The sequence below is a fragment of the Typopeltis vanoorti genome, chromosome 14 (genome assembly GCF_054136105.1).
Source record: "Typopeltis vanoorti isolate ZY-2024b chromosome 14, IOZ_Tvanoo_1.0, whole genome shotgun sequence".
Classification (NCBI taxonomy): Eukaryota; Metazoa; Arthropoda; class Arachnida; order Uropygi; family Thelyphonidae; genus Typopeltis; species Typopeltis vanoorti.
The window spans coordinates 7921718-7946030 of record NC_143562.1 but is presented as its reverse complement, the minus strand read 5'-3'; the positions used below and the strand labels follow the sequence as shown (position 1 = coordinate 7946030).

Genomic DNA, 24313 nt, shown 5'->3' with positions numbered 1-24313 from the left:
TTCATAGGTAAGATTCCACAAACCACTCACAATCTTGGTCACTTGCCTCTGAATCATCACCACTGTGTCATCATCCCCAAGAAACCTAGGAGACCAGATTTGAGTACAGTAATCTAGATGTGGATGTATCAAGGCCTTACAAGTAGGAATAACAACTTCCTGATCTCTAATTGTTAACGTGTTCTTCAATAGCAATTGTCCTCTAATCTGTTTATCCCAAAATGCATAACTTTACATTTCTTCACATTAAACGTAAATCTGTTATCTTTTGCCCATACTGACAGCCTATTTAAATTGTCATGCAAGCTCTCCAATGTGCCATGATTAACTCAACCTAATTTTGCATCATCAGCAAACAACTGAATATTTCATTTCAAGTTATTTCCTATATTATTTATGTACAAATTAAAAAGCAATAGCCCCAGCACTGAACCTTGTGGCACACCACAAATCACCTGTTTTTGCCTTGATTCTACCTCTTCATATACCACTTTTTGGTATCTGTCCAGCAGCCACCCTCTTATCTGCTTAATCGAGCCTTATAAGACCCCATCTGGACTACTGTGCCCAGTTATAGGCACCAGGGTTTCTTCGTGGTGAGGAAGTGGAGAGGATCCAGAGACGAGTGACCAAGATGATAGGTCTGTGGAATGAACCTTATGAGAATAGGTTGAAGATTTGTGGGTTGCAGAGATTGGACGATAGGCGAAGGAGGGGTGATATGATTGAGACATTCAAATTACTGAGGAGTTTCTATAGGATTGATCCAGAAGATATTTTTGAAAATATGACTGGTGGTGGGAGGACTAGGGGCCATGCATTGAATCTGGGCAAGAGCGTGGTTGACAAGGGAGTTAGAGCTAGGTTTTTTGCTTGGAGAGTGGTGAATGAGTGGAATAAGCTTCCAGAGTCTGTTGTGGGTGCTATGACCGTGAATGAGTTCAAGACAAGGTATGATAGATACTGTGTCAATGTCTAATAGTTGTTCTTGACATGATGTTAGGGCCTCCCTCGATGAGTCTGTCGACTCCTTGGAGTTGCCCGGAACAATAATAATAATAATAATAATAACCAATGTCACATCCAACCCCATTTGTTCTAATTTGTGTAATAGAGTTCCATGTGGTATTCTGTCAAATGACTTTGCAAAATCCAGCAGAATAATCTTATAGCCATTTCCTTTATCTAACTATGCTGTTACTCTATTATAAAAAGATAGTAAATTACTAAGGCATGACTGACCGTCACATAATGGGAATGTCATTTCAGCACTGGTAAGTGTAAAGTTGTTCACTTTGGCCAGAGAATACAGAATGGGTTTTCTCCTCCTACTTACCAAGCACTGCAGATTACATTCCAGAGTCCTAAGATAGGCTTAGTTATTTTCCTCTGAACTCTGTAATGCTTCCTTATTGTCAGTTCTTGGCTAAATCCAAGCCAATATGCACAGAAATCAAATGATGCCTAATTAGTACATTTAAAGTAGAACTATTACCTACTTCTCTGTACTTGAACTGTAAGAGTTACTCGGCAATTTTCTGAGTAACCCTTACAACTTTCATGATGTATCCCCTGAACTTCAGTTCACTATCCACAAAGCTCCTTAAATCCCTAGTGTCCTCCACCTCCCGAAGCAGAGTTTCTCCAATAAGATAAACCTCATTCTGTCTTCTATGGCCAATGCGCACAACTTTACACCTACCAATGCTGAAATAACATTCCCATTCTTCTGCCCAAAGCACCAAACTATTGAAACACATTCAGGTTTATATTTTGTAACATACTGCACTTCCTAATTTAGCATCAACAAACAACTGAATATCTTCTCTCACATCCTGAACTCTATCATTGATATATATATATATATATATATATTCAAGATACCAAGTAATATTATATAAACTTGGTTTTTAATCCTATTTCCCAAGTAAGCAAACAGACAAGTATGTCAAGTTTGCGCCTGCACGTAGTGCAAGACTGAGGCAACTCCTGCAGGTAGTGCAGGACTGGGCAACTCGTGGTAAAGGTGGATTAAGCTCCGATCACTTTCCTTAGTATTTTTCTCCTAATGAAAAGCACATCCACTTGCGGAGATGTATGATGCTATGCATTAAAGGCAGGGGTCACTACCCAGACCAGTTTCGAACTTTATTGAGGTCTCGTCATTGGGAGCCAGACCTGAAATACGAAGGTTGAAGTGATGCAGAGCTTATATGAATTTTACCTAAACATGTTGTCACAAGGTGCTTTGACCTTATTAAATAAAATCTCAGGATGAGAGATAGATGTAGAAAGTTTCTAACTTGGATATATTATGTATTCAAGATACCAAGTAATCTGCATCACTTCAACCTTCGTATTTCAGGTCTGGCTCCCAATGACGATATTTCAATAAAGTTTGAAACCGGTCTGGGTAGTGACCCCTGCCTTAATGCATAGCATCATGCATCTCTGCAAAAATACTAAGCATCACATGCTTAGTATTTTTTCCCTAATGCTTTGCATTAGGGAAAAAATACTAAGGAAAGTGATCAGATCTTAATCCACCTTTACCACGAGTTGCCCGGTCCTGCACTACCTGCAGGAGTTGCCTCTGTCTTGCACTAAGTGCAGGTGCAAACTTGACATACTTGTCTGTTTGCTTACTTGGTAAATAGGATTAAAAACCAAGTTTATATAAAATTACTTGGTATCTAGAATACATAATATATACAAGTTAAAAACTTTCTACATATATATATCGAAATTAAACAACAGTAGTCCCAGCACAGAACCCTGTGGTAGCTTACTCTTCACCTCCCTTTTTCATAATGCTACACCATTATACACAACATGTTGGCTCCTATGAGTCAACAATTCCAGTAACCAAGCTAACAACTGACTATCCAACTCCATTCTGCTTAATTTCAATAGTAGTTTTCATCTGATACTCTATCAAATTCTTTAGCATAGTCCAGATAAATCACCTTATAAGCAGCTCCTCTGTCCAATACAACATCCTATTATCAAATGTAACGAAGTTACTAAAGCAAGGTCTCCCCCTTAGCAAACCTATAATGTTCTCACTCAAAAAACTTCCACTCTCATCAATCCAGATTTGTATTCTGTCTCTAACTAGCCTCTAACACTTTCATTATTACATTTGATATACACACTGACATATAGTTTGACACTACTGACTTGCATTCTCCCTTAGGCAGTAGCACTATTTTTCCTTCTTTCCACTCTTCTAGGACTGTTCCTTTGCTAGACTTCTGCTGAACAACCAAGTCAAGGGCACTGCCAGCTCTTCTGCACATTTCTAATATACATGGTGATATCCCATGTATATTAAATCAGGTTACTTAATTTTCTAAAGATTTCCCATTCTTCAACTGGCAATCTTCTGTCCTTCCTGCTGTTGTCAATGCTATTCTGAATGCTCCTATATGAAATACCACTGAATATTTTCACTTTGTCTATATAAGATGTGACTCATGTCATCTCCAGCAACAAATGTCAGTTTTCCATATTCACAACTTCTTTTAAAAGCAACATAATTGCAGAATTCACTGGAATCTTGCTTTACTGCTTCAACCAAATATCAAAATATGACTTCTACATTACTTCAACCTTAGTATCACCTCTGGGTCTGGCTCCCACTGATGAGATCTCAATAAAGGTCGAAACTTGTCTGGATAGTGACTCTTCCCAATGCATAGCATTATACATGTCTGCAAGGATATGTGTTTTGCATTATGGGTGTGAAGTCATTAGCTTCTATATACAAGTTGCTTCAGTCCTAAAAATACTTCAGATGCACTGAAAATAATTTGTTTGCTTACACTTGGATAAAGGATTAAACCAAATATATAATTTCTTGGTATCTTTAATTTATAGTATAGCCAAGCGGAAAAACTTCCAATAACTTTCTCCCCTTCAATTGATCAAGCCACTGCACACCATCAATCTGTTTCCTTAATTTATACAATGGTATAATCTTTGATGGACAGCATGGATTTGCTAAAGGGAGGTCATGTTTTAGTAATCTACTTACTTATTACAATAAAGTGACTGCATCCTTGGACAGAGGAGAAGGATACACAGTAATATACTTGGATTTCACAATGGCTTTTGATAGAGTACCTCATGATAAGTTGACAGTCAAACTAGAGCAGATGGAGTTGGATATTAGATTAGTGCATTGGATTGAAGACTGGCTATCTGATAGGTATCAACAAGTTGTGTATGGGGGTGCAATATCCAGGAAAAGGAAAGTCACTAGTGGAGTGCCTCAGGGGTCTGTTTTAGGGCCATTACTATTTAACTTGTATATTAATGATATTGGCAAAGATTTGGATGGAGATATTCAGTTGTTTACAGATGATGCAAAGTTGGGACGAACCACAAAGAGTAGTGAAGATGTTGTGGCCTTGCAAGAAGACTTGAATAAATTGAGTGATTGGGCAAGCAAATGGGGATGTGAGTTCAATGTTGCAAAATGTAAGGTTTTAAAATTTGGAAAACAAAGATGGGATGTAGAATTTATGCTTGGTGAGAATATATCATTGGAGGTAGAGAAAATAAGAGATCTGGGGGTGATAGTGGATAAGGATCTAAAATTTAGGGGACACATCGCCAAAATTGTGAAGACAACACAAAGACTTCTGGGAATGATGCGGAGGAAACTGACGTGTAGAAGTAGGGAGATTCTTGTTCCATTGTATAAGGCTTTGATTAGGCCACACATGGACTATTGTGCCCAGATTTGGTCACCGGGATTTCAGAAGGATGAAGACATGTTGGAAAGGGTCCAAAGGCGACTGACTAAGGTAGTTTCTGACCTCTGGAATGTTGAGTATGAGGAAAGATTGAAAAGATGTAATTTGCAGAGTCTGGTGGAGAGAAGGAAGAGGGGAGATATGATAGAGACCTACAAGTTGGTAAGGGGTTGTTATAAGATCAATGGTGGAGAAGTTCTACAGAGAATAGTGGGAGATCAGGGGAGAACCAGGTCATCCCTGGAAACTGTATAAAGAGGGTGTGAGAGGCAGGTTTTTTTCGTTCAGGGTTGCGAATGATTGGAATGCCTTGCCTGAGAGTGTGGTGTCTGCAAGGAGTTTGAGTGTGTTTAAGACATGGTATGATGAGATGTGTGTGTGATAATAGGACCTCCCAGATGAGTCTTTGACTCCATGAGGTCTTGGGAAATAATAAAAAAAAAAAAAATTTATCATGGTTGCACCTATCTGAAATTTCACACATTTGTTAGAAGTTTTTTCAGTTGTTTATACCATAAATTAAAGATACCAAGAAATTATGTACTTAGTTTAATCCTTTATCCAAGTGTAAGTTTGTGCCTGAAGTATTTTCATGACTTGGGCAACTCGTATATGGAAGCTTATGACTTCACATCGCTTGCCTTGGTATTCCATAATGCAAAGCACATATGCTTGCAGACATGTATAATGCTATGCATTATGAGAAAATCACTACCCAGACTGGTTTCAACCTTTATTGAGGTCTCATCAGTGGGAGTCAGACCCAGAGGTGATACTAAGGTTGAAGTAATGCAGAAGTCACATTTTCATATACAAATAGCCAAAAGGTGTCACACCTTATTATTAAAATACTCTGGATTATATAATTTCTTTTGTTCACTGAAACTTGTACCTGCCTTTCCACTCCCCAATTGGCTCCCTGATCACCCTCCTCAATTTAGTAGTATGCAATTGTATAAATGATTTTGATGTTCTATTTTTGTTTATATTTATTTGTAATAATTTACCCGTTTTATATTCAGGAAGCATAAAATTTCTTAATTTGTTTCACAGTACCACATGGTATATCCAGCGTTTTTTTTTGGGGGGGGGGATTTCAAATGCACTTCAGTTTGTTTTATATCTCTTTTTTTATGATCCATGTTTCATTTTGATACAATAAAGGTGTTTTAGGCATATTATATAGTCTTATTCTAGTACATTTTCTACTACAATTCTTGATGAGTTTGGGTTAAATATATTATTTATTATGCCATTTACTTTTTAACAAAATTTGATATTTTAATGTTTACATCTTTTGTAAATGAATTACTATTTTACTTATTACTGGGTTTTCTTCAGCAAAAACCATTATATTTAATTTCTTAGATATTCTCATTATTATAACAGAAGTAACCTCTGTGGTTGTCAGCATGGGTATGTTAAAGGGAGATCATGTTTGTCCTTCCCATGATGCATAGCATTATACATGTCCATGAGGATATGAGCAGTGCATTATGGGATATTAAGGCAATTGATGTAAAGTCATTAGCCTCTATATACAAGTAGCCAAGTTGTGAAGTGACTTCATGTGCAAACTTGGTTTACTTACACCTGGATAGAAGATGAAACAAATAATATAATTTCTTGGCATCTTTAATTTATGGAGATCATGTTTTACTAAGTTACTATGTACTATAACAAGTGGTACACTTATTACTTATTACAAATCATTACACTTGTAATGCAAAAGCTTTTGATTGACTGCCACATGACAAGCTGTTAAATAAATTGAAACAGATAGGATTGGATAACAGACTTCTGAGTTGATTGGTGACAGAGTTATATATGAAGGTGCAGTATCCTGAAAGAGGAAGGTCACTAATGGTGTGCCACAGGGATCAATTTTGGGACCATTGTTGTTCATTTTGTAATTAACGATATTGGGATAAGTTTAACTAGTGATATGCAGCTGTTTGAAGACGATGCAAAATTGGGGAGAGTAATGCAGAGTCAAGCAGATGTTATGGCCTTAGAGGAAAACTTGAATAGATTGCATGAATAGGCAGTGGAACTATCCATTCAATGTTGCAAAGTGCAAGGTTTTGAAATTTGGTAAGTAACAATGGGATGCAAAGTATACACTTGGTGGAGAAACTTTAAAGGAGGTAAACATGATGAGAGATCTGGGAGTGGTGGTGGTGGACAAGCACTTGAAATTCAGAGGTCATATTGCACAAGTTGTGAAGACTTCACTAATTTATAATAAATGCCATTGGTGAAGTCTTCACAACTGGTCCTCCACATCACTTGTGAAATGATGTGGAGGACCCTGACATGCAGAAATAAAGAGGTTATGATGCCACTGTATAAGGCTTTATATGGATTATTCTGACAGATTTGGTCACTGAGTTTTCATGGTGATGAGGATGTTAGAAAGAGTTCAGGGAAGAATCACAAAGGTAGTCAGTAGTCTTTGGAATACGAGGGCAGACTGAGAGAATGTAAATTGCAAAGCCCTGTAAATAGGAGGAGGAGAAGGGGAGATATAATTGAGACAAGTTAGTCAGGGTGTCAATATGGAAGAAATTTTTTATAGAATGGGAGGGAGGATAGAACAAGAGGCCATTCCTGGAAACTGGATAAGGAGGGTATGAGCGGAGGAGTGAAGCAAAGTTTCTTTACATGGAGAGTGGTTGATGAGTGAAATGCACTGCCCAAGTGTATTGTGAATGTAGAGACATAAATCAGTTTATGGCATGGTTGGATGAGCTTTGTGGGTGATAATGTGTATCGCCCATGATTAGTCTCTGACTCAATGGAGAGCAAATGTTAATAATAATAATAACATTCTGAGATCTCCTTTGATGATTTTATTGATCTTTGTCAATTGTTCTTCTGATGAAGCTAATACAATTTGCTCATCTGCAAATACTAATCATTATTACATGACATCTTCAAGGAGCCCAAGAATGTATCATTGGAGAGCACTGTACTTCAACAACCTGCTGTCTATACTACATAATTCCCCATCTACATATAGCACCAGTATCAACCATCTACATATATAATAATGCGTATATCTTTGTTTGTGGGTTTATTTGTATTTCATGAATTCTGCTATTTAAAAATTGTATTTTATATGTTCTAATTTTTAATATATATATATATATATATATTAAAAACTGGAGTACATCCCTGTCCTTATTCTCTTTCATACGTCTTCCCAGTTTGATTTTTGTTTGAATTTTATTGCTATTTCCTGTATTTATTTATTGAATATATACATTCAATATATACAATATATTCAAGGGTTAGTTTAGTATATTGAAGGCAGTTAATTATTATTATATTACATTTTGAGGGGAAGGTATAGACAATGTAATATTTTGTGACAAGATGTGATCAGGGAGTATACTAAACTATGTCCTATCATACAGGCTAAAAAGCATTTTGTTAATTTAAAGTTTTGAGATTAAAAATTTAACACTAACACATCTCAAAAAAGCTCAGAAATCATTTAAAAAATTTCTGAATAAAAAAAGAATCCTAAATAAACTAATTTACCTAAATATGGCAGTATAGATGATATCATTATTAGTCATTAATGAAGTTTCAACACTAGAGGATGAAATTTATCTGAATATTTTAGAAGTAAAACTTCATAAGCATAATTCACAAAATTTTCCTTTTCTTTTTTGAAAATGTGATATAGGAGCAGGTTCAAGTTTGCTGGGGGACCTCAGTCAATGGCAAGCAACAAATTCTTTATCTAAAAATACTATATATATATATATATATATATATATAATTAATTAATTCGAAGCTCTTAGCAATATTAAAGGTTATTCACACAAATGATGTGTGAATAAGTATAGTTAACGATATCCCCCCCCCGCCGTTTAGACGCAGCTTAGTTCCTTATATTTTCCCCTTCAGTTCCCTAACCAGGAACCACAAAGAGCTACATTAAAAAAAAAAAAAAAAAAGTCAGCATGAATAACACTTAAAATTTTTATTTAACGAACTAAGCTGCATCTAAAAGGGGGGGGGGGGTTTCGTTAACTGTACTTATTCACACATCACATACTTCCATGTATATAGATGCATAATAGTTTATTCCGATTTTTCCAAAAAATCGATTTATATGTTACGATATATCAAGGTTTTGTCATAGCACAGCTGTTTTGTCATAGCACCTGCCTATACACACTTTAGTTTACGTATCTGATGAAGATGAATAAAATATTAAATTAATTCATGATTTTTGAAGCGATTTTTATTTTTCAATTTTGTTGATTAAAATTAATTTTTAAAAATAATCGCACAAGTAATTTACCAGCTTCAGATTATGTCCATACACGGCGTACTCGTTACAACAATGTATCCTACGAATATACTGAATCGATTCTGAGGCCGACCGTAGAATCGATTGTTTCCATTTAGTGCTTGCGGGTGTGCTGTTTCAGTGATGGGTCCAAAAAAATCAAAAATTTGGTTCTATTTCGATAAAAGCCATTATGGTGGGATATGCAGACTTTGTCAACGTGAAGTGAAATCAACTGGCAACACGACTAATTTTTTTAATCACATGAAACGCAACCATGGCTTCCAAGACATCAAGCAGGCGGACGTCAGCGTATCAATGGATACGTTACCAGTCCACGAGGATCAAAGTTTCTTACCACAGGGCAGCACAGCGGTAAGTTTTTTTTTATTTTATTATTATTTTTTAATTATTTTATCAGTAATCATACCAAAGAGCATGTTTAAAACAAAAGCCTGTTTAGATTATAGATCAGACCTGCATATTAAACGGTAATTCAATAATGCATTGGCTAATAACCTAATATATTTTTTCCTAACTTTTTTTTGACGGTTTACAGCTTTCGGCATCTGACGCTGCCCACCAATTGCCTGAAATGCAACATGGGGAGATCATTAAAATGGAAATAAGAGACAATCTTGATTTGGAAGAGGAGTCCAACTTCGTCCCTTTTATAGTAAGTGACACTCCAAATACATGGACCGATATATTTAACTTAAAAGTTTTGAGTGTCACGACATCTATTTTATTCGAAGAAAGAAAAAAAAACAAAAATAATAATAAATAACACTAGGTGTTGTTTCATTTGAATATTGATGTTCGTTAAATGTATGTAGTATAGAAATTGAAGGTGTTATTATCGAAAACAAAATATGAACACAACTTATTGCAGTCGAATGCTAAAAATATATGGCTATACAAACAAATACTGTACACGTATTTGCATAGATAGATATGCTGATATGCAGTAAAAATATAAATACCTGTACTGTTTGGGGAACTTGATTAGTATAGTCGCTCAACAGGTAGTAGATTAGAGAAGCCAGTAAATGGTTTGAGTTAAATTTTTATATCAGTATGTTTCCCAAAAATAAATAAAATAAGTGGGGCCTTATTTTATTTATTTTTCACGCCACTTAACACATATACCAGCCTGGCTGGCCGAGTGGTTAGCGTGTCCGCTCTCCAGTCAAGAGGCTGCGGATTCGGTTCGAATCCCGCCGTGGGCATGGATGGATGTTTGTGATTGTCTGTGGAAATACTAGTGGTGGTGGCCGGCGGTAGATGGCGTTGGTGTAGTTGCTGTCAGTTGGTGGATTGTGAGTGGTGGAAGATGTACAGTGGATTCGATGAGTCTTTAGATTCCCTGGAGGTGACAAATAATAATAATACTTGCATGTACGTGAATTATATAAGTAGATGTGTAAAAACCAGTAAAAATATCTGGTTTGTGTCTGGAAAACAAACCTGGATTAATCAGCAGCTCATTTTCTGAGGTTCAATAACTGTTTCTCAAGGATCGGTACTGGTTTCGCAGTCGGAAGAATGATGTTACATGCGCTTCGGTTTTGTTGAAAAGATCGTGCTTACTCCCGTAGAACAGGCAAACCGGCCAGAGACGGCACGCAAATAAAAATGTGTTTGTGAGATTGATTGTGAAGTAGCGTAGCTTTCCCTGGCCTTAGTGTGACGATTATATATTATATTATTTTCTATTATATGTTCAGATAATCAAGCGATCCAAACTTTTAATTAACTAAATAAAATTTATTTTATTTTATTTAGATGATTTATTGCCCATAAAAAGCATTGTGTAAACATATAGATATGCAAAATTAAAAGAGAGATATGTTATCGCAGATGAGAATTCTGTGATGGAACAAGTTATTCAGTTAATTAATAGTAATAGGGTATTGCGGAACAGTTATCATTGAGCTTGGCAGGACAAGGTTTTAATATCAGTGGTGTGAAATAAACAGCCGTCAAAAAAATCGTGATATCTTTTGGAGTAAATTAGAGAGTTTTATTTATTATTATTGTTTATATATATATATATATATATTTTTTTTTTTTTTTTTTTTTTTTCAGAATTCATTTTTACTCGGTTGGAATATTATGAAAAAGTTTTAATGACTGATACCGAGAGATAAAAAGATGACAAGATATATTTGAAAATATACTACTAGTTTACTAGTTTAGTTGATTGATCAACGTCTTCAGGTATCACAATCAAAGAAGTATCTAATTTTTTATAGACTTAAAATTGTAATAACAGAACAAGTATAAAAAGACAGTAGCGTGTTTGAAAACAAAATGCGAGTTTGAGTTCCAAACAAACGTATATTACGCTGTTGCGAGTGCGCCAGTACTGAACAGAAGCAACGTGTGCGTCAGAGAGATTAAAACTAAGGCTGTTGTTGATATGAGAGGAATCTAGAGAAATTTCCCTAGATTCGACAATCTCTCTCTCGAGTTCATCATAGCACACATGGATGTTAGAAGTTTGAGTCCAGTTCACAATGTGTTGGCGGCATTCGTCTGAGTTAGCTGAAAAGAGAACGTGGCTAGAGAGAGTGCTAGCTCTAGTCCTGTTATAGGAGATATCTCTACGGTGTTCATCCAAACGTAGAAAGATGGATTTAGCAGTCTGGCCATAGTATGGCTTTCCACAATCACATAAAATCTTGTACACGCCTGGAAACTGAGTTGGAAGATGTTTTTCTTTAGGTTTGCTAAGTATTGAAAGAAGTTTTGGAAGCATAGTGAAGCAAGTTTTGAAGTTAAACTTCTTGAGAATCTTTGCCAGTTTTGGTGAAAGAGAGCTGATGTAAGGCAAAGAGATGAAGGCTCTTGGGGAAGATGGATCTTCAGAAGTAGTTTAATGCCTGGGGGAAAGAAAAAAAAAACGTTTTTTTATGGCTTTCCACAATCACATAAAATCTTGTACACGCCTGGAAACTGAGTTGGAAGATGTTTTTCTTTAGGTTTGCTACGTATTGAAAGAAGTTTTGGAAGCATAGTGAAGCAAGTTTTGAAGTTAAACTTCTTGAGAATCTTTGCCAGTTTTGGTGAAAGAGAGCTGATGTAAGGCAAAGAGATGAAGGCTCTTGGGGAAGAGGGATCTTCAGAAGTAGTTTAGTGCCTGGGGGAAAGAAATTTGTCAATTTTCTTTGGACAGAAACCATTATTAATAAACGTTTTTTTAAGAAAAAGGAGTTCATTTTCAATTTTCATCTGGGAAAATGGTGTCAACAACCTCTATTTATTTTTAGACCACCTAAACAAGTGCCATGAAAAAATCTCTTTCACCTTCGAACTGGAATCAGATGACTGCCTCCCCTTTTTAGACCTGAAACTTACCAGATGTGCTGAGAGTATTAAAATTCATGCTTCCTCCCATCACTGTCCCCCACAAAAATGTGGTATTATTTCCACCTTAGCTCACCGAGCCAAATCATTACTTATAGAAGAAACAGAAATTGAAAATGAACTCCTTTTTCTTAAATAAAAAAGTTTCATTAATAATTGTTTCTCTCCAAAGAAAATTGACAAATTTCTTTCCCCCAGCTATTAAAAGACACTGAAAAAACATTGAGACACTCTAAAGCTATACAATTATAAAGCTATAATATTTGACTGTAAATTACAGTTATTATGAACTTGAGCTATAGTCCGTGTTAAAATTCTATTGTTGTACACTTGTGCGTGTGTGGAACCACGAGATCTCCATTATCTGATAGTATAGAGTTGAAAGAGTCAGGCAAATTATAGCTGAGATTATTGTTCATATGAGGAGGGTCCAAGGTGATTTCTTTTGACTCGACAATGCGGCGTTCTACCTCATCGTGGCAAATGTGTAGGTTTGAAGTTGTTGTCCAGTTTACTTCATGTTGGCGGCTTTCGTTGTTCGTGTTTATTGAAAACAGAACATGGCCTGATAGGGCAGTAGCTCTGGTTCTCTTGTAAGCAACGTCTCTCTGGTGTTCCTCGAGACGTAGGAGGATAGATTTCTCCGTTTGGCCATAGTAAGGTTTTCCGCACTCACATGTGACTTTGTATACACCTGGGAATTGTAGAAGGGGTTGTGAGATTGTTTGTACTTGCTGAAACTTGATCTTATTTTTGGAAGAGTCGAGAAGCACGTTTGTATGTTCAACTTCTTTAGGATTCTACTCAGTTTTTTGGATAGTATGCTGATATATGGCAAGGAGATATAACCTTTATTATTATAGCTTTAGAGTGTCTCAATGTTCTTTCACTGTCTTTTAAATAGCTTTCTATGTTCTTAACGCCTGATGAAATCGTTCCCGACGAAACATGTTGCGTTTCAAATAAATCTCAGTTTGTTATAATTCTCGGATTTTTAGTTAGTTTATATAAAAATGAACATATCCCAACATTTTAAAACATAGATTTAATTACTTAAAAAACCGAGATAACTTATAAAGATTTTAATGAGAATAATACAACTAGTTTCGGCTTGTAACAGCCTTCCTCAGGTATTCATAAAGGAAAAGAATAGTAATAAACATTGAAGTATCTAAAACAACTGGAAATTACAGGTAAAAATTGCCACACATAATTGATACATAAAAAACGATGTATTTTTTCAAGTTGTTCTAACAGGCGTGCCATTGGTTATTGCAAGTGTACGTGCAGGCCAATATTGAATAACTGCAGCATGGCTATCTGGGATGTTATAACTCAAATTGTTGTTTAAGTGGACAGGGTTCAGCAGGATTTCCCTTGATTCTACAATTTTTCTCTCAAACTCATCATCACAGCGAAAAATATTTTCTGATCTATCCCAGCAAACGGAGTGGCTTTGTTGATCATCATTAGGATTATTTGAAAAAAGACACAAAACGTTGTTTAGCTTTTTTGTTCAACACTAAAAGATCTTTAACTCAAAAACTTGAAGAAATTATGGATAATGTTAACTTACATGATTTTATCATTAACAGTGAAGCGCAAGCCACACGAATACAAAACAAGAATAAATATACTCTTATCAGGAAATTTAATAATCTAAAAAGGATACAAAACAGATCTGGTCATAGTGAAGCCCGTATTAATCCTGAAAAAGTTGTAGTGAACAAATCTCATATTTTAACGGATGCGGAAACGGATATTCTTAGCAAACGTCTCAATTTCATTCCCTCACCAAAATTTATCCCTAAAGAATCTCTTCTTACAAAAATAGAAATGGCAAGTTCACTCATTCCTAATCATTTGGCGAAACTTCTTCGTATTGAATCGATTTTCATTATCAATAATGCTAAACCTCCAACAGATAATATTTCTCTGGCTGAAAGACAAGCCCTAAAAAATCTAAAACAGAACAGTAACATTATGATTTTACCTGCGGATAAAGGCAATTCCACGGTCATCCTCAACTCTGAAGATTACCACAACAAAATGCTTCAATTACTTGAAGATAATTCGACATATTCAATTCTTCAGGAAGATCCTACAAGAGAATTACAAAACCGTACAAACAACTGGTTAAAGACTATGAACTTCCTCATAATGTTCGCCTCTCTTTACGCTCTCTACATCCGCTTATCCTACGCATCTATGGAGTTCCCAAAATTCATAAAGAAAACATCCCTCTTCGTCCAATTGTGGAAGGAATTGACTCACCTACGTATAAACTTTCCAAATATCTAGCAAAGTACCTCAAGTGTTTCTCCAATAAATCTTCATCTTTCATCAAAAACACCACAGATTTTGTTTCTCATATAAAAGATATTCCCATCAATGAAAATGACATTCTAACAAGTTTTGACATTACAGTATATCTTTATTTACTAACGTTCCTACAGAACGAGGTACTTACATTACTAAAGGACAAATTATCCAAAAAAATGTTTGCTTTATTAAAACATTGCATTCATTCTGCAATGTTTTAATTGCAGAATGAATGCAATTAAATGCAACAGAATGAATGCAGTAAGAAAGCCATATCTTACTTCTCATTTAAACCAAAAGTTTGGAAACGATATGTTGATGATATTTTTATTATTTGGAATCACGGGCATACATCTCTCATAGATTTTCTTCATCATCTAAACATCCAACATCCTAATACAAAATTTACTGCTGATCTAGAAAATAATATCTCCTTACCTTTCCTGGATGTCATGCTTACACGATGCTCTGGAAGATTAAAAATCTCTATATACAGAAAACCTACTCATACCAATAGATATCTGCATAATCTTTCTCATCATTTTCCACCACAAAAACTTGGAACTATATCTACCTTAGGACACAGAGCACGCTCTCTCTTGAATGAACCAGATGAACTACAAAAAGAAATAAATCACCTCACTCTTATCTTTAAACAAAATGGATACTCTGAAAAAACGATTAAGAAATTTCTTCTGGATCCTCCTAGGCAGTGCACAACAGAAACTATTAATTTTAAAGGCAGCATCTCCATTCCATAGCACAGTCTCTAAAAAATTACCTAAAGTCCTTTAAAAATATAATATCAGGACGTTCTTCACCACACTTCCTAAAATCCGTTCTCTAATTAGCCATCCAAAGCCTACTCATCACTACCTAAAATATCCAGGTGTATATAAATTATGGTGCGATTGCAATACCCCTTATTTTGGACAAACTAACAAATCTATTGAACAACGTATAGAAGAGCATAAGAGAGACATCTTCTTACATGGGGGGGGGGGGGGGTGGGGGGGGGGGGGGGTGGGGGGGGGGGGGGGTGGGGGGGGGGGGGGGTGGGGGGGGGGGGGGGTGGGGGGGGGGGGGGGTGGGGGGGGGGGGGGGTGGGGGGGGGGGGGGGTGGGGGGGGGGGGGGGTGGGGGGGGGGGGGGGTGGGGGGGGGGGGGGGTGGGGGGGGGGGGGGGTGGGGGGGGGGGGGGGTGGGGGGGGGGGGGGGTGGGGGGGGGGGGGGGTGGGGGGGGGGGGGGGTGGGGGGGGGGGGGGGTGGGGGGGGGGGGGGGTGGGGGGGGGGGGGGGTGGGGGGGGGGGGGGGTGGGGGGGGGGGGGGGTGGGGGGGGGGGGGGGTGGGGGGGGGGGGGGGTGGGGGGGGGGGGGGGTGGGGGGGGGGGGGGGTGGGGGGGGGGGGGGGTGGGGGGGGGGGGGGGTGGGGGGGGGGGGGGGTGGGGGGGGGGGGGGGTGGGGGGGGGGGGGGGTGGGGGGGGGGGGGGGTGGGAGATAGTTGGTTGGAGAAATATAATAAAAAAATAATTTTTTGGAAAAGAAAAAAAGGGTGGGGAAGAAGAGGAAATGAAGAAGTGAAATTGGATAGGGATAGATAGGTTAGATAGATAGATAGATAGATAGAACATTTTTTTTTACCTTGGGTATAATATACGTTAAAGATACCAAGTTATTTTATATGTATATAAATATAAACTTGGTTTTAATCCATTTCCCAAGTAAATAGCTTGGTATCTTTAACGTATATTATACCCAAGGTAAAAAAAAAAAAACTTTCTACGTCTATCTCTCATCCTGAGGTTTTTATTTAATAAGGTCAAAGCACCTTATGGTAACTTGTTTTGGTAAAATATTTATAAGCTCTGTATTACTTAATGGCTCCCACTGATGAGACCTCAATAAAGGTCGAAATCGGTCTAAGTAGTGGCCCCTTGCCTTTAATGCATAGCATCATACATCTCCTCAAGGAGATGTGCTTTGCATTAAGGGTAAATACGAAAAATAGTGATCAAAGCTTCTTCCACCTTTACCACGAGTTGCCTAAGACTTGCACTACTTGCAGGCGCAAACTTGACTTACTTGAGAAATGGATTAAAACTAAGTTTATATTTATATACATATAAAATAGCTTGGTATCTTTAACATATATATATATATACACACATATAAAATAGCTTGGTATCTTTAACATATATATACACATATAAAATAGCTTGGTATCTTTAACATATATATATATACACATATAAAATAGCTTGGTATCTTTAACATATATATAACCAACACGTAGTGCTAGGTCTCTTAGATTTAATATCATCAAAGGAACTAAAAATTAGTTATATCACTTCCTTAGAGCTACCGTTCGCTAGTGATAATTTTAATCCTACCCGGGGAAGTAACAAGCTGGAATTTCACTTGTTCATAGAAATGCGTTTCAAAACAAGACTAAAGTTGATTTGATGAATGATTAAAGATTAAGAAAATCGACCACAGGTCAGGCTGGTTTTCTGAGTGAATATCGTCGCCACTGTTTAACAGCGGTCTTTATTGTAAAAACCTATCGTATATTTATTACTTGGTGTAATTAACATAGCAGAAAGAAAAGAGACAGGAAAAAACTGTAAAATGAGTACGTTCAGCTACTGTTAGCTAGGAATGTTGGGACCAATGTAATTGAAGATACGCTTGCCACTCGGCCAACAAAAGTGGCAAATAGTTGATTTAAAAAATGATTTATATAATTGGAGTTATAATAGTTCATCATGGAAGTGGTATTGCGCCCTTAGCACTAGGCTGCCTCAAGAAAGCCATTCTCATTTCGAATGTAGTTGCTCACCGAAGGAATTTTTTCTAACTTTTTCTACGACATGTTCCTGATTTATTCTATCCTGGGCACTGGCCAGCGGGTTTGTTCTCCTGTAAACTCACGAAAATCGACTGTAAAATCCATCCTATTTCATGCAAATAATATACTGTTATAGTTAGGAACCACGAGATGGCGACACTTGTCTCCCTCTCTTTGACTGATGCCGTTTAATTCAGACTATCTATTTCTGATTGGCTAGCGGTGGAGGTTAAACTTCCCTTGTCTCTGAAAGTCAGAAGAGCGCTAAAACGGCCTCGCCTACACTTTATAGGGAATAAAATGCGTTAGCGGATTTTTTTTAATTAAATCGCATTTTTTTGGATTAAGGATGATTATTCTCTTATGTCTCTGAGCTCTGGGTATGTTGTTGTATAGCTGGTATTCAAACAATATTAGCAAATGTTGCTAATATCGTTTTGAATATCAATTAAGTGATGAGTTAATTTGTAATTAACTAGTAAAAACGTGTAATGGATATTATTATTAACTTTTATTATTAATGATAACTTTTGAAAGACAGCTATTACAAGACATGTAGCTCAAATGGACATTCAATAAAATAATTGATTAGATATAATATTAATTAGCACTGTTGATCATATTAACAATTTTATTGCATAAATGACCAGAATGTGATGAAGCGCAATTTAGGAAGATGATTTACTTCTTCCACGATGTTAGTGCCTGGGTAGCTCAGTGGTAGGCCGCCAACTAAGACCTGGATTCGATTCTGGTCGAGGAGCAGAGACACTATCTTAGCCTCTCTTCGACCAGTTCCTGTGAAAGTCGATATCTGGCACAGGCAAGCGGGATTTTTCATCACGTAAATTCAGGAAATTCGACAGTAGACCCACACTTTTCAGGCGGTAAATATAGTGTTAGAATTAGGGACCATTAGATGGCGGCGCTTATCAATCGCCTCTTCACATGCCGTTTATAATTAGGCCCAGCTATCTCTTATTGACTACCAGTGGAGATTGAACTTCCCCTCTGTCTCCAAAAGTTAGATATGGCTAAAATGGCCTCGCCTTGTCTTTATATGGGAATTAAAAGTCGTTAGTGATGTTTTTATTATTATTATTATTATTACATAACACATCCATGGAGTCCAAGGCTTAATCTCGTCACGGCACTAGACTCTACTTCACACAACCAACCATCAACACTACTTAATCTCCTATCTGCCGATTTTTCCTATATTCATGAAAAACTCAAATTTCAGGGAGAAAAAGACCCTGTTACCGCCGCAGGAGATTCGGCTAATTCGCATTGAATTGAAAAAAAAAAAAAAAATTCCTCTCATCACTACAAGAATCAAACTAAGCTCTTTTTCAATCGAATGGGCACAATGGTCTGTTGTTCTTCCAGTTTAACTGTAGCTTAGATCTTAGAGTTTGTGGTTGGTTTTACTCTGGGTGCTTCCATTTTCCTTCAAAAATGATATCCTGATGGTAGGATAAAATAATAATACTAGAGCAGGTCAAATGCATTCACTAGAACCTGGGACAGGTTTTCTAGTGAATGCATTACAGGGAATATCGAAAGCTCAAAAAGAAAGAATAAAGACCATACCTATTTGGCCTAATTTTTTTTTTTTTTATAGCCGCCAGTTAATTAGAAACGAAAACAATCTAAATAGGACACAAATTTCATGGAGTACCTAAACTTTTGTAAAAATAATTTCCTTAGTTAATTCAGAAATTATCGAATGTGATTATTTGATTTCATGTTTTGCAGACTCTTGTGTTATATACATATTGTATTTTACTTAATTTAAAATATTATTTATTTATTATTTTTTCCACATTTATACCGTTTGTGAATTTACTGGCATAGCATTGCCATAGCACTGGGCAGTTGGCAAGGGAGTGAATGTCACAAGGCTGCTAGCGACTGTATATTTTGCCAATTATGGAAACTGCCATACTAAAAACATGCATATAGCTACGAATGTGCGAAGGGTGCCAAAACATAGTTACGCTTCTTAGTAGTTTAGCCCATTATTGAACTCTAGGCTTTAGATAATGGGCTAACCCACCTGCAGTATAACGATTATCACCATGGTGGACTGAGGGTTAAATAATATGGAATCTCTAGAGAATAAACATAAAACCTTTTCGAACCATATCAGCTGAAAGATTGGTTACGAGTAACAGATTTATACCAGCTTTTAACTATGTATCTTATAAATATATCCTTTAATCCTTTTTTTATTCAGCAAAGGCAGGGCAGAACTCTTGACTCCTAACTTTTTGGATATCAGCAGGCAGCAAATCTCCACTCATATTTATCACCTGTCAATTCATGATTACCGACGATTCGGAGACTTCAGGGGAACAGATTACTCCGCAAAACTACCTCTATCTTGCATTCCTAAACCTAAGTATCATATTATAGTTTGAAATAGGGCGAGTTCTGCGGTCTATTTTTCTAAGTAGGAGGGTTGAGTTCCAGGGAGAAATAAAAAAGATGCACTCAGCACTTCATACAAAGAAACAAAAAAGCTCTTGCTCATTACCCTCTTGTGTAAATTCCAGGGATGACCCATTGTCCTCGTTCCTGTTTCGACCAATGACGTAGATTACCGATTCTCATAAGCAACGTTTTGCAGTACTGAAATCATTTTGTCATTCGTCTTTATAATCTCTAAACTGTCTTCGTTCCTTCCAAAGATTTTCCATAGCTTAATCAGCTTCGACGATCCCCCTTTCGTTTGAAAGACCTGAGTTGAATCCCGCTTAGGGAGAGAACAACCTTTATCAGGGTTTTTCAGTCAAAAGTGAATTAGGAGAAATCCTCCAGAAAATTCTAATTTTCCATTCCAGAACCCGGCAACCTAGCTAGAACACACACACCATTGACAGACAAAAAAAAAAACTGCTAGAGCAGTACGAGGTTTTATTCCTCTTCATGTCCTGCTAATCCTCGTTCCCATCTTTTGTTAGTGACTGATAAATTCTTATAAAAAATAAAATAAATTTCATAGAATAATAATATATAACACTTTTAAATAATATTGTAACAATATCAGTAATTTCAACTTTAATTTAAAAAAACAATTCGGTCCAAGAAAAAATAAAACGTTCCTCACCACACCCACCCGATGTACTCCCAGCCAGAGACGTAGCTAAGGGAGGCGGTCCGTCCCGGGCGCACTTGAACCTTTTTGAACGTTTGCAGTTAATTCTAAAATACAGTCTCGAGAACTCATTTCCAAATACAGTATTGTAATACTATTGCGAATTTTCCTCACATTTGCTGTAAGTGTTGCGAGTTGTGAGAGGCGTTTTTCTAAATAAAATTGATTAAGAATTACCTACATTACTATGAAATAGAATTCGCTAATATCATCGACGATTTTGCTAACAGAAAAGCAAGAAAAATAACATTTTTGAATGTTGAAATTAAGGTTTTACTTAAAAAATAAACATAGTTTTTTTTATTTATTTTCCTCCACGTCGTTTTGACTTTTTGTAGTATTTTGGTGTGTATTGAGAGGGGCGGCAAATCCAGGGATCTCCCAGGGAGGCAAAAGCTCTAGCTACACCACCGACTCCAGCCCCACTACACTTCTGCAGCCAGCAGTATACACGCAAATTACAGACCTCACGGCCTCCTAACCGAATTAAGCTATATAAACCACAATTTAGCTCGTTACATTACAAGCTGTTAATCTTAAATTTTACTCAGCAGAGAAGAGCCTCAAAGTGAATGTGGTGGTGGTTCATGTATGCTATAGTTCAACAGCAAAGGGGTAACAATCTGAAAGGTTGTGGCTAGGATTTACGTTATAGAGAACAAGGCTGAAAACAATTTCTGTTAATTGCAGCATTTGTCAAGCTCATCATAGCGTCTACATATGATTTCTGAGCTATCCTAGTTCACTGGATGTGGATTGGTTGTTGTTGTTGGGATTGACAGAGTTGATATGATTGGATACAACTGAGGCTGCTACCACAGGTGATATCTCTGAGATGTTCTTCGATACGAAGCTCAATTGGTTTTCTGTTTGTCCGTAATAAACCTCTCTCTTTCTCCAGTTTGACTGAGTTTTTGACTCCAGGAAAGATAATGTAATAATAATAAAAATAATAAAGGACAATTGCACTTGCCAAAGACGGAACATAGTTGAGTATTATATGCTTTGTATTGATTTTACTGGACAAGACAAGGATGGAAGTTTCGTTAGAGGAGTGAATGAAGTTCAGGTCTTATATTTCTTGAGAATTTTTGCTAACTTGGTGATAAAGTAGGTTTGCCAGACGTCCCGTATTTTACGTCGAATTTTGCTGTCTCGTAGAGACAGCCTAATGTCCCGTATTTTAATTTTATATTAAAATACGGGACATTAAATTATACGGTCATAAAATTTTACGGTCATAAAATTATAATTATGTTAAGCAATTATGATTTTCAATAGAGCCTGTGTAGCTCAGTGGATGTGGCGTTTGCACACCACCGCGCTAGGCCGCACGAAGGAAGTCTTGGTTTCGAGTCTAGTCGGCGACTAGAGGAAATTTTTCTAAGCCTTTTTTCGACCGGTTCCCGAGTTAGTCGATCTCTGGCACGGGCAAGCAGGTTTTTCCTCCCGGAAACTCGGGTTTTTCGTCCTGTAAACTCAAGAAAATCGACCGTAGAACCCACATTATTTCAGACATTAAATATATTGTGTTAGGGTTAGAGACCACGAGATGGCGGCACATTTGAGCCGTCTCTCTTCACTGCGTACCGCTTAATTAGTGATAGCCTTGGGCCATCTGTCTCTGATTGGGTACCAGTGGAGATTGAACTGCCCACTCAGTCTCCAAAAGTTAGATAGGGCTAAATGGCCTCGCCTACTCCCGTATACGGGAATAAAAAGGCGTTAGCGGATTTTTTTTTTTTTTTTTTTTTGATTGCAGCAGCAAATTTGTTCCTATAATATTTTCGGACTCACCAAAATTGTCCCGTATACGGAAAACAAATATGAGACATGGGTCACCCATGTCCCGTATTTGGTTTTCCAAAATCTGGCAACCCTATGGTAAAGGAGCTAATGAAAGAGAGAAATATTAACTTACACGTCATTAATATCAACACAGCGTGCAAGTGGATTAAATAAGTTTGAAAATAGTTTTCTTTAAGATCTGAACTTCCTTCATTCCTTTAACAAATTCGATCCTTACCCGGATCAGCCAAAACACAGAAGCCTAAAGTACCGAGGCGTGTACTTGAGTGTGTCTGCAATATTCCATATTATGGGCTAAGAGAGAAATCGACAGAGTTGATATGATCGGCCATAGGACTCACGTTATGTCACATAATATATGGCGTTGAAAATTTCTAAAGAAATCCTCCTTCCTTCTTGGATCAGATTGCTTCAAAACCAAGTTAATTATTCACATTTAACGTTAATGGATGCCATATGATTGTGGGAGCGAAGCCTTCTGCTAGAAAAAGTGGTAGGTCGCAGATGTCCTTTCTACACAGAATTAGCAGAACAATTACAAACACCCATGCCCATGTTGAGATTTGAACCCGCTGCCTCTTGGCTGAAGAGCAAATACGCGAACCTCTCAGCCAACTAAGCCATATTCAAATTCCATCAAAGCATCTTTATAAGTGATTTTCATCGAAGGTGAAAAGCCTGTCTCATACGAAGATCATCGTGTGTTTCATTCAGAAATCAGCTAGAGAATAGAATACACCAGTTTTAGTAGCTTCGGTTATAATTGGTAGCTTTTAGTAGCTTCGGCTATAATCACTGTGACAAGCACACCATGAGTGCTTGTCACTCCGATTGAAAACGTTTGTTTTAATCTTTGTTTCTTACGGTTTAGGTTTAGTGATTTTTTTTTATTTTATTCTGTTTTTTTATTATTATTATCTTTGTTAATGACGGGTTCATATTTGCCAGTAATGAAAGCAAAAAAAAAAAAAAAAGCATTATGAATAATTTACGTAATGATTTGGTGTACTTAAATTATACAACAGGCAATGAACATAATAAAATTATGTGCAAATTGTTAAAAAAAAGTATGTACATGCTTATAAATGTACATCATTAGAATATTTTGTTTTTATATATAATGATTACTTTGTAAAATAAGTTACAGATCTAAATTCTACCAAAACTTTTTTCCTTCCCATTCAGCAACTTCGTAATGAGGAAGAAATTATTACACCCATGCAGGCAAATGACACCGAACAAGTGATATGTAGAATCGAGTCTGTTGATCAAGAATCAAATTTAATGAACAAATTAACAAAACGCAGAGAGGACGCTTCTCTCGATACTGCAGTGAAAGTTTTAAATGAAATTTATGGTGTTGTAAAGGAAGAAAACGAATTTGATATTTTCGGAAGAAGTGTAGCTTCACAACTTAAACAGCTGCCTATGGAAGATGCGCTGGAGCTTCAGATTGAAATTCAAACAGCGATTGCAAAAAGACGATTGAAAGTACTTAGGGAACAAAGAGGTGATTATTCAACTTCTTCTGGTTCCATTAGTGCATCATATTCTTTTTCTAATCAACTAGCTATTGAAAATAGAGGCAGACATAGCAACCGCAAGGTGAATAGTACTTAATAAAATGGACTTAACTACTTGAAGCACGTCGTTTGTAAGCACATGTTTCTGGAAATAAAAGTGTTCTTTTGGCAGTTTCATTTCTCTGGAAAGCAGCTTTAACTTTTTCTAAACAGCAGTAC

At 36.9% G+C, this 24313-nt stretch overlaps 2 protein-coding genes across 7 annotated transcripts in view; one reads left to right on the top strand and one right to left on the bottom strand.

Annotated features, from left to right (window-relative positions):
* LOC150099158 (uncharacterized) overlaps positions 1–24313 on the bottom strand; it is a 77196-nt gene that overhangs the window by 23355 nt on the left and 29528 nt on the right. For 2 of the 5 annotated variants that reach the window (XM_090403944.1, XM_090403948.1), the window contains exon 1: positions 9079–9205. The exons of 1 other annotated variant lie outside the window; for it this stretch is intronic. The gene's annotated coding sequence lies outside the window, so the exon portion shown is untranslated. Of the gene's footprint in view, positions 1–8306; positions 8420–9078; positions 9206–9605; positions 9728–24313 lie in introns of those variants that run through there. 2 more of the 5 variants (XM_090403946.1, XM_090403947.1) reach the window with 2 other exon arrangements.
* LOC150099159 (uncharacterized) lies at positions 9211–24271 on the top strand. Of its 2 annotated transcripts, XM_090403951.1 has the most exons (3): positions 9211–9441; positions 9626–9742; positions 23757–24271. In XM_090403951.1, the coding sequence occupies exons 1-3, from the start codon at positions 9211–9213 to the stop codon at positions 24189–24191; spliced, it is 783 nt and encodes a 260-aa protein (XP_090260077.1). In that variant the 3' UTR covers positions 24192–24271. The 2 variants fall into 2 exon arrangements, with proteins under 2 accessions (XP_090260077.1, XP_090260078.1); XM_090403952.1 differs by lacking the exon at positions 9626–9742.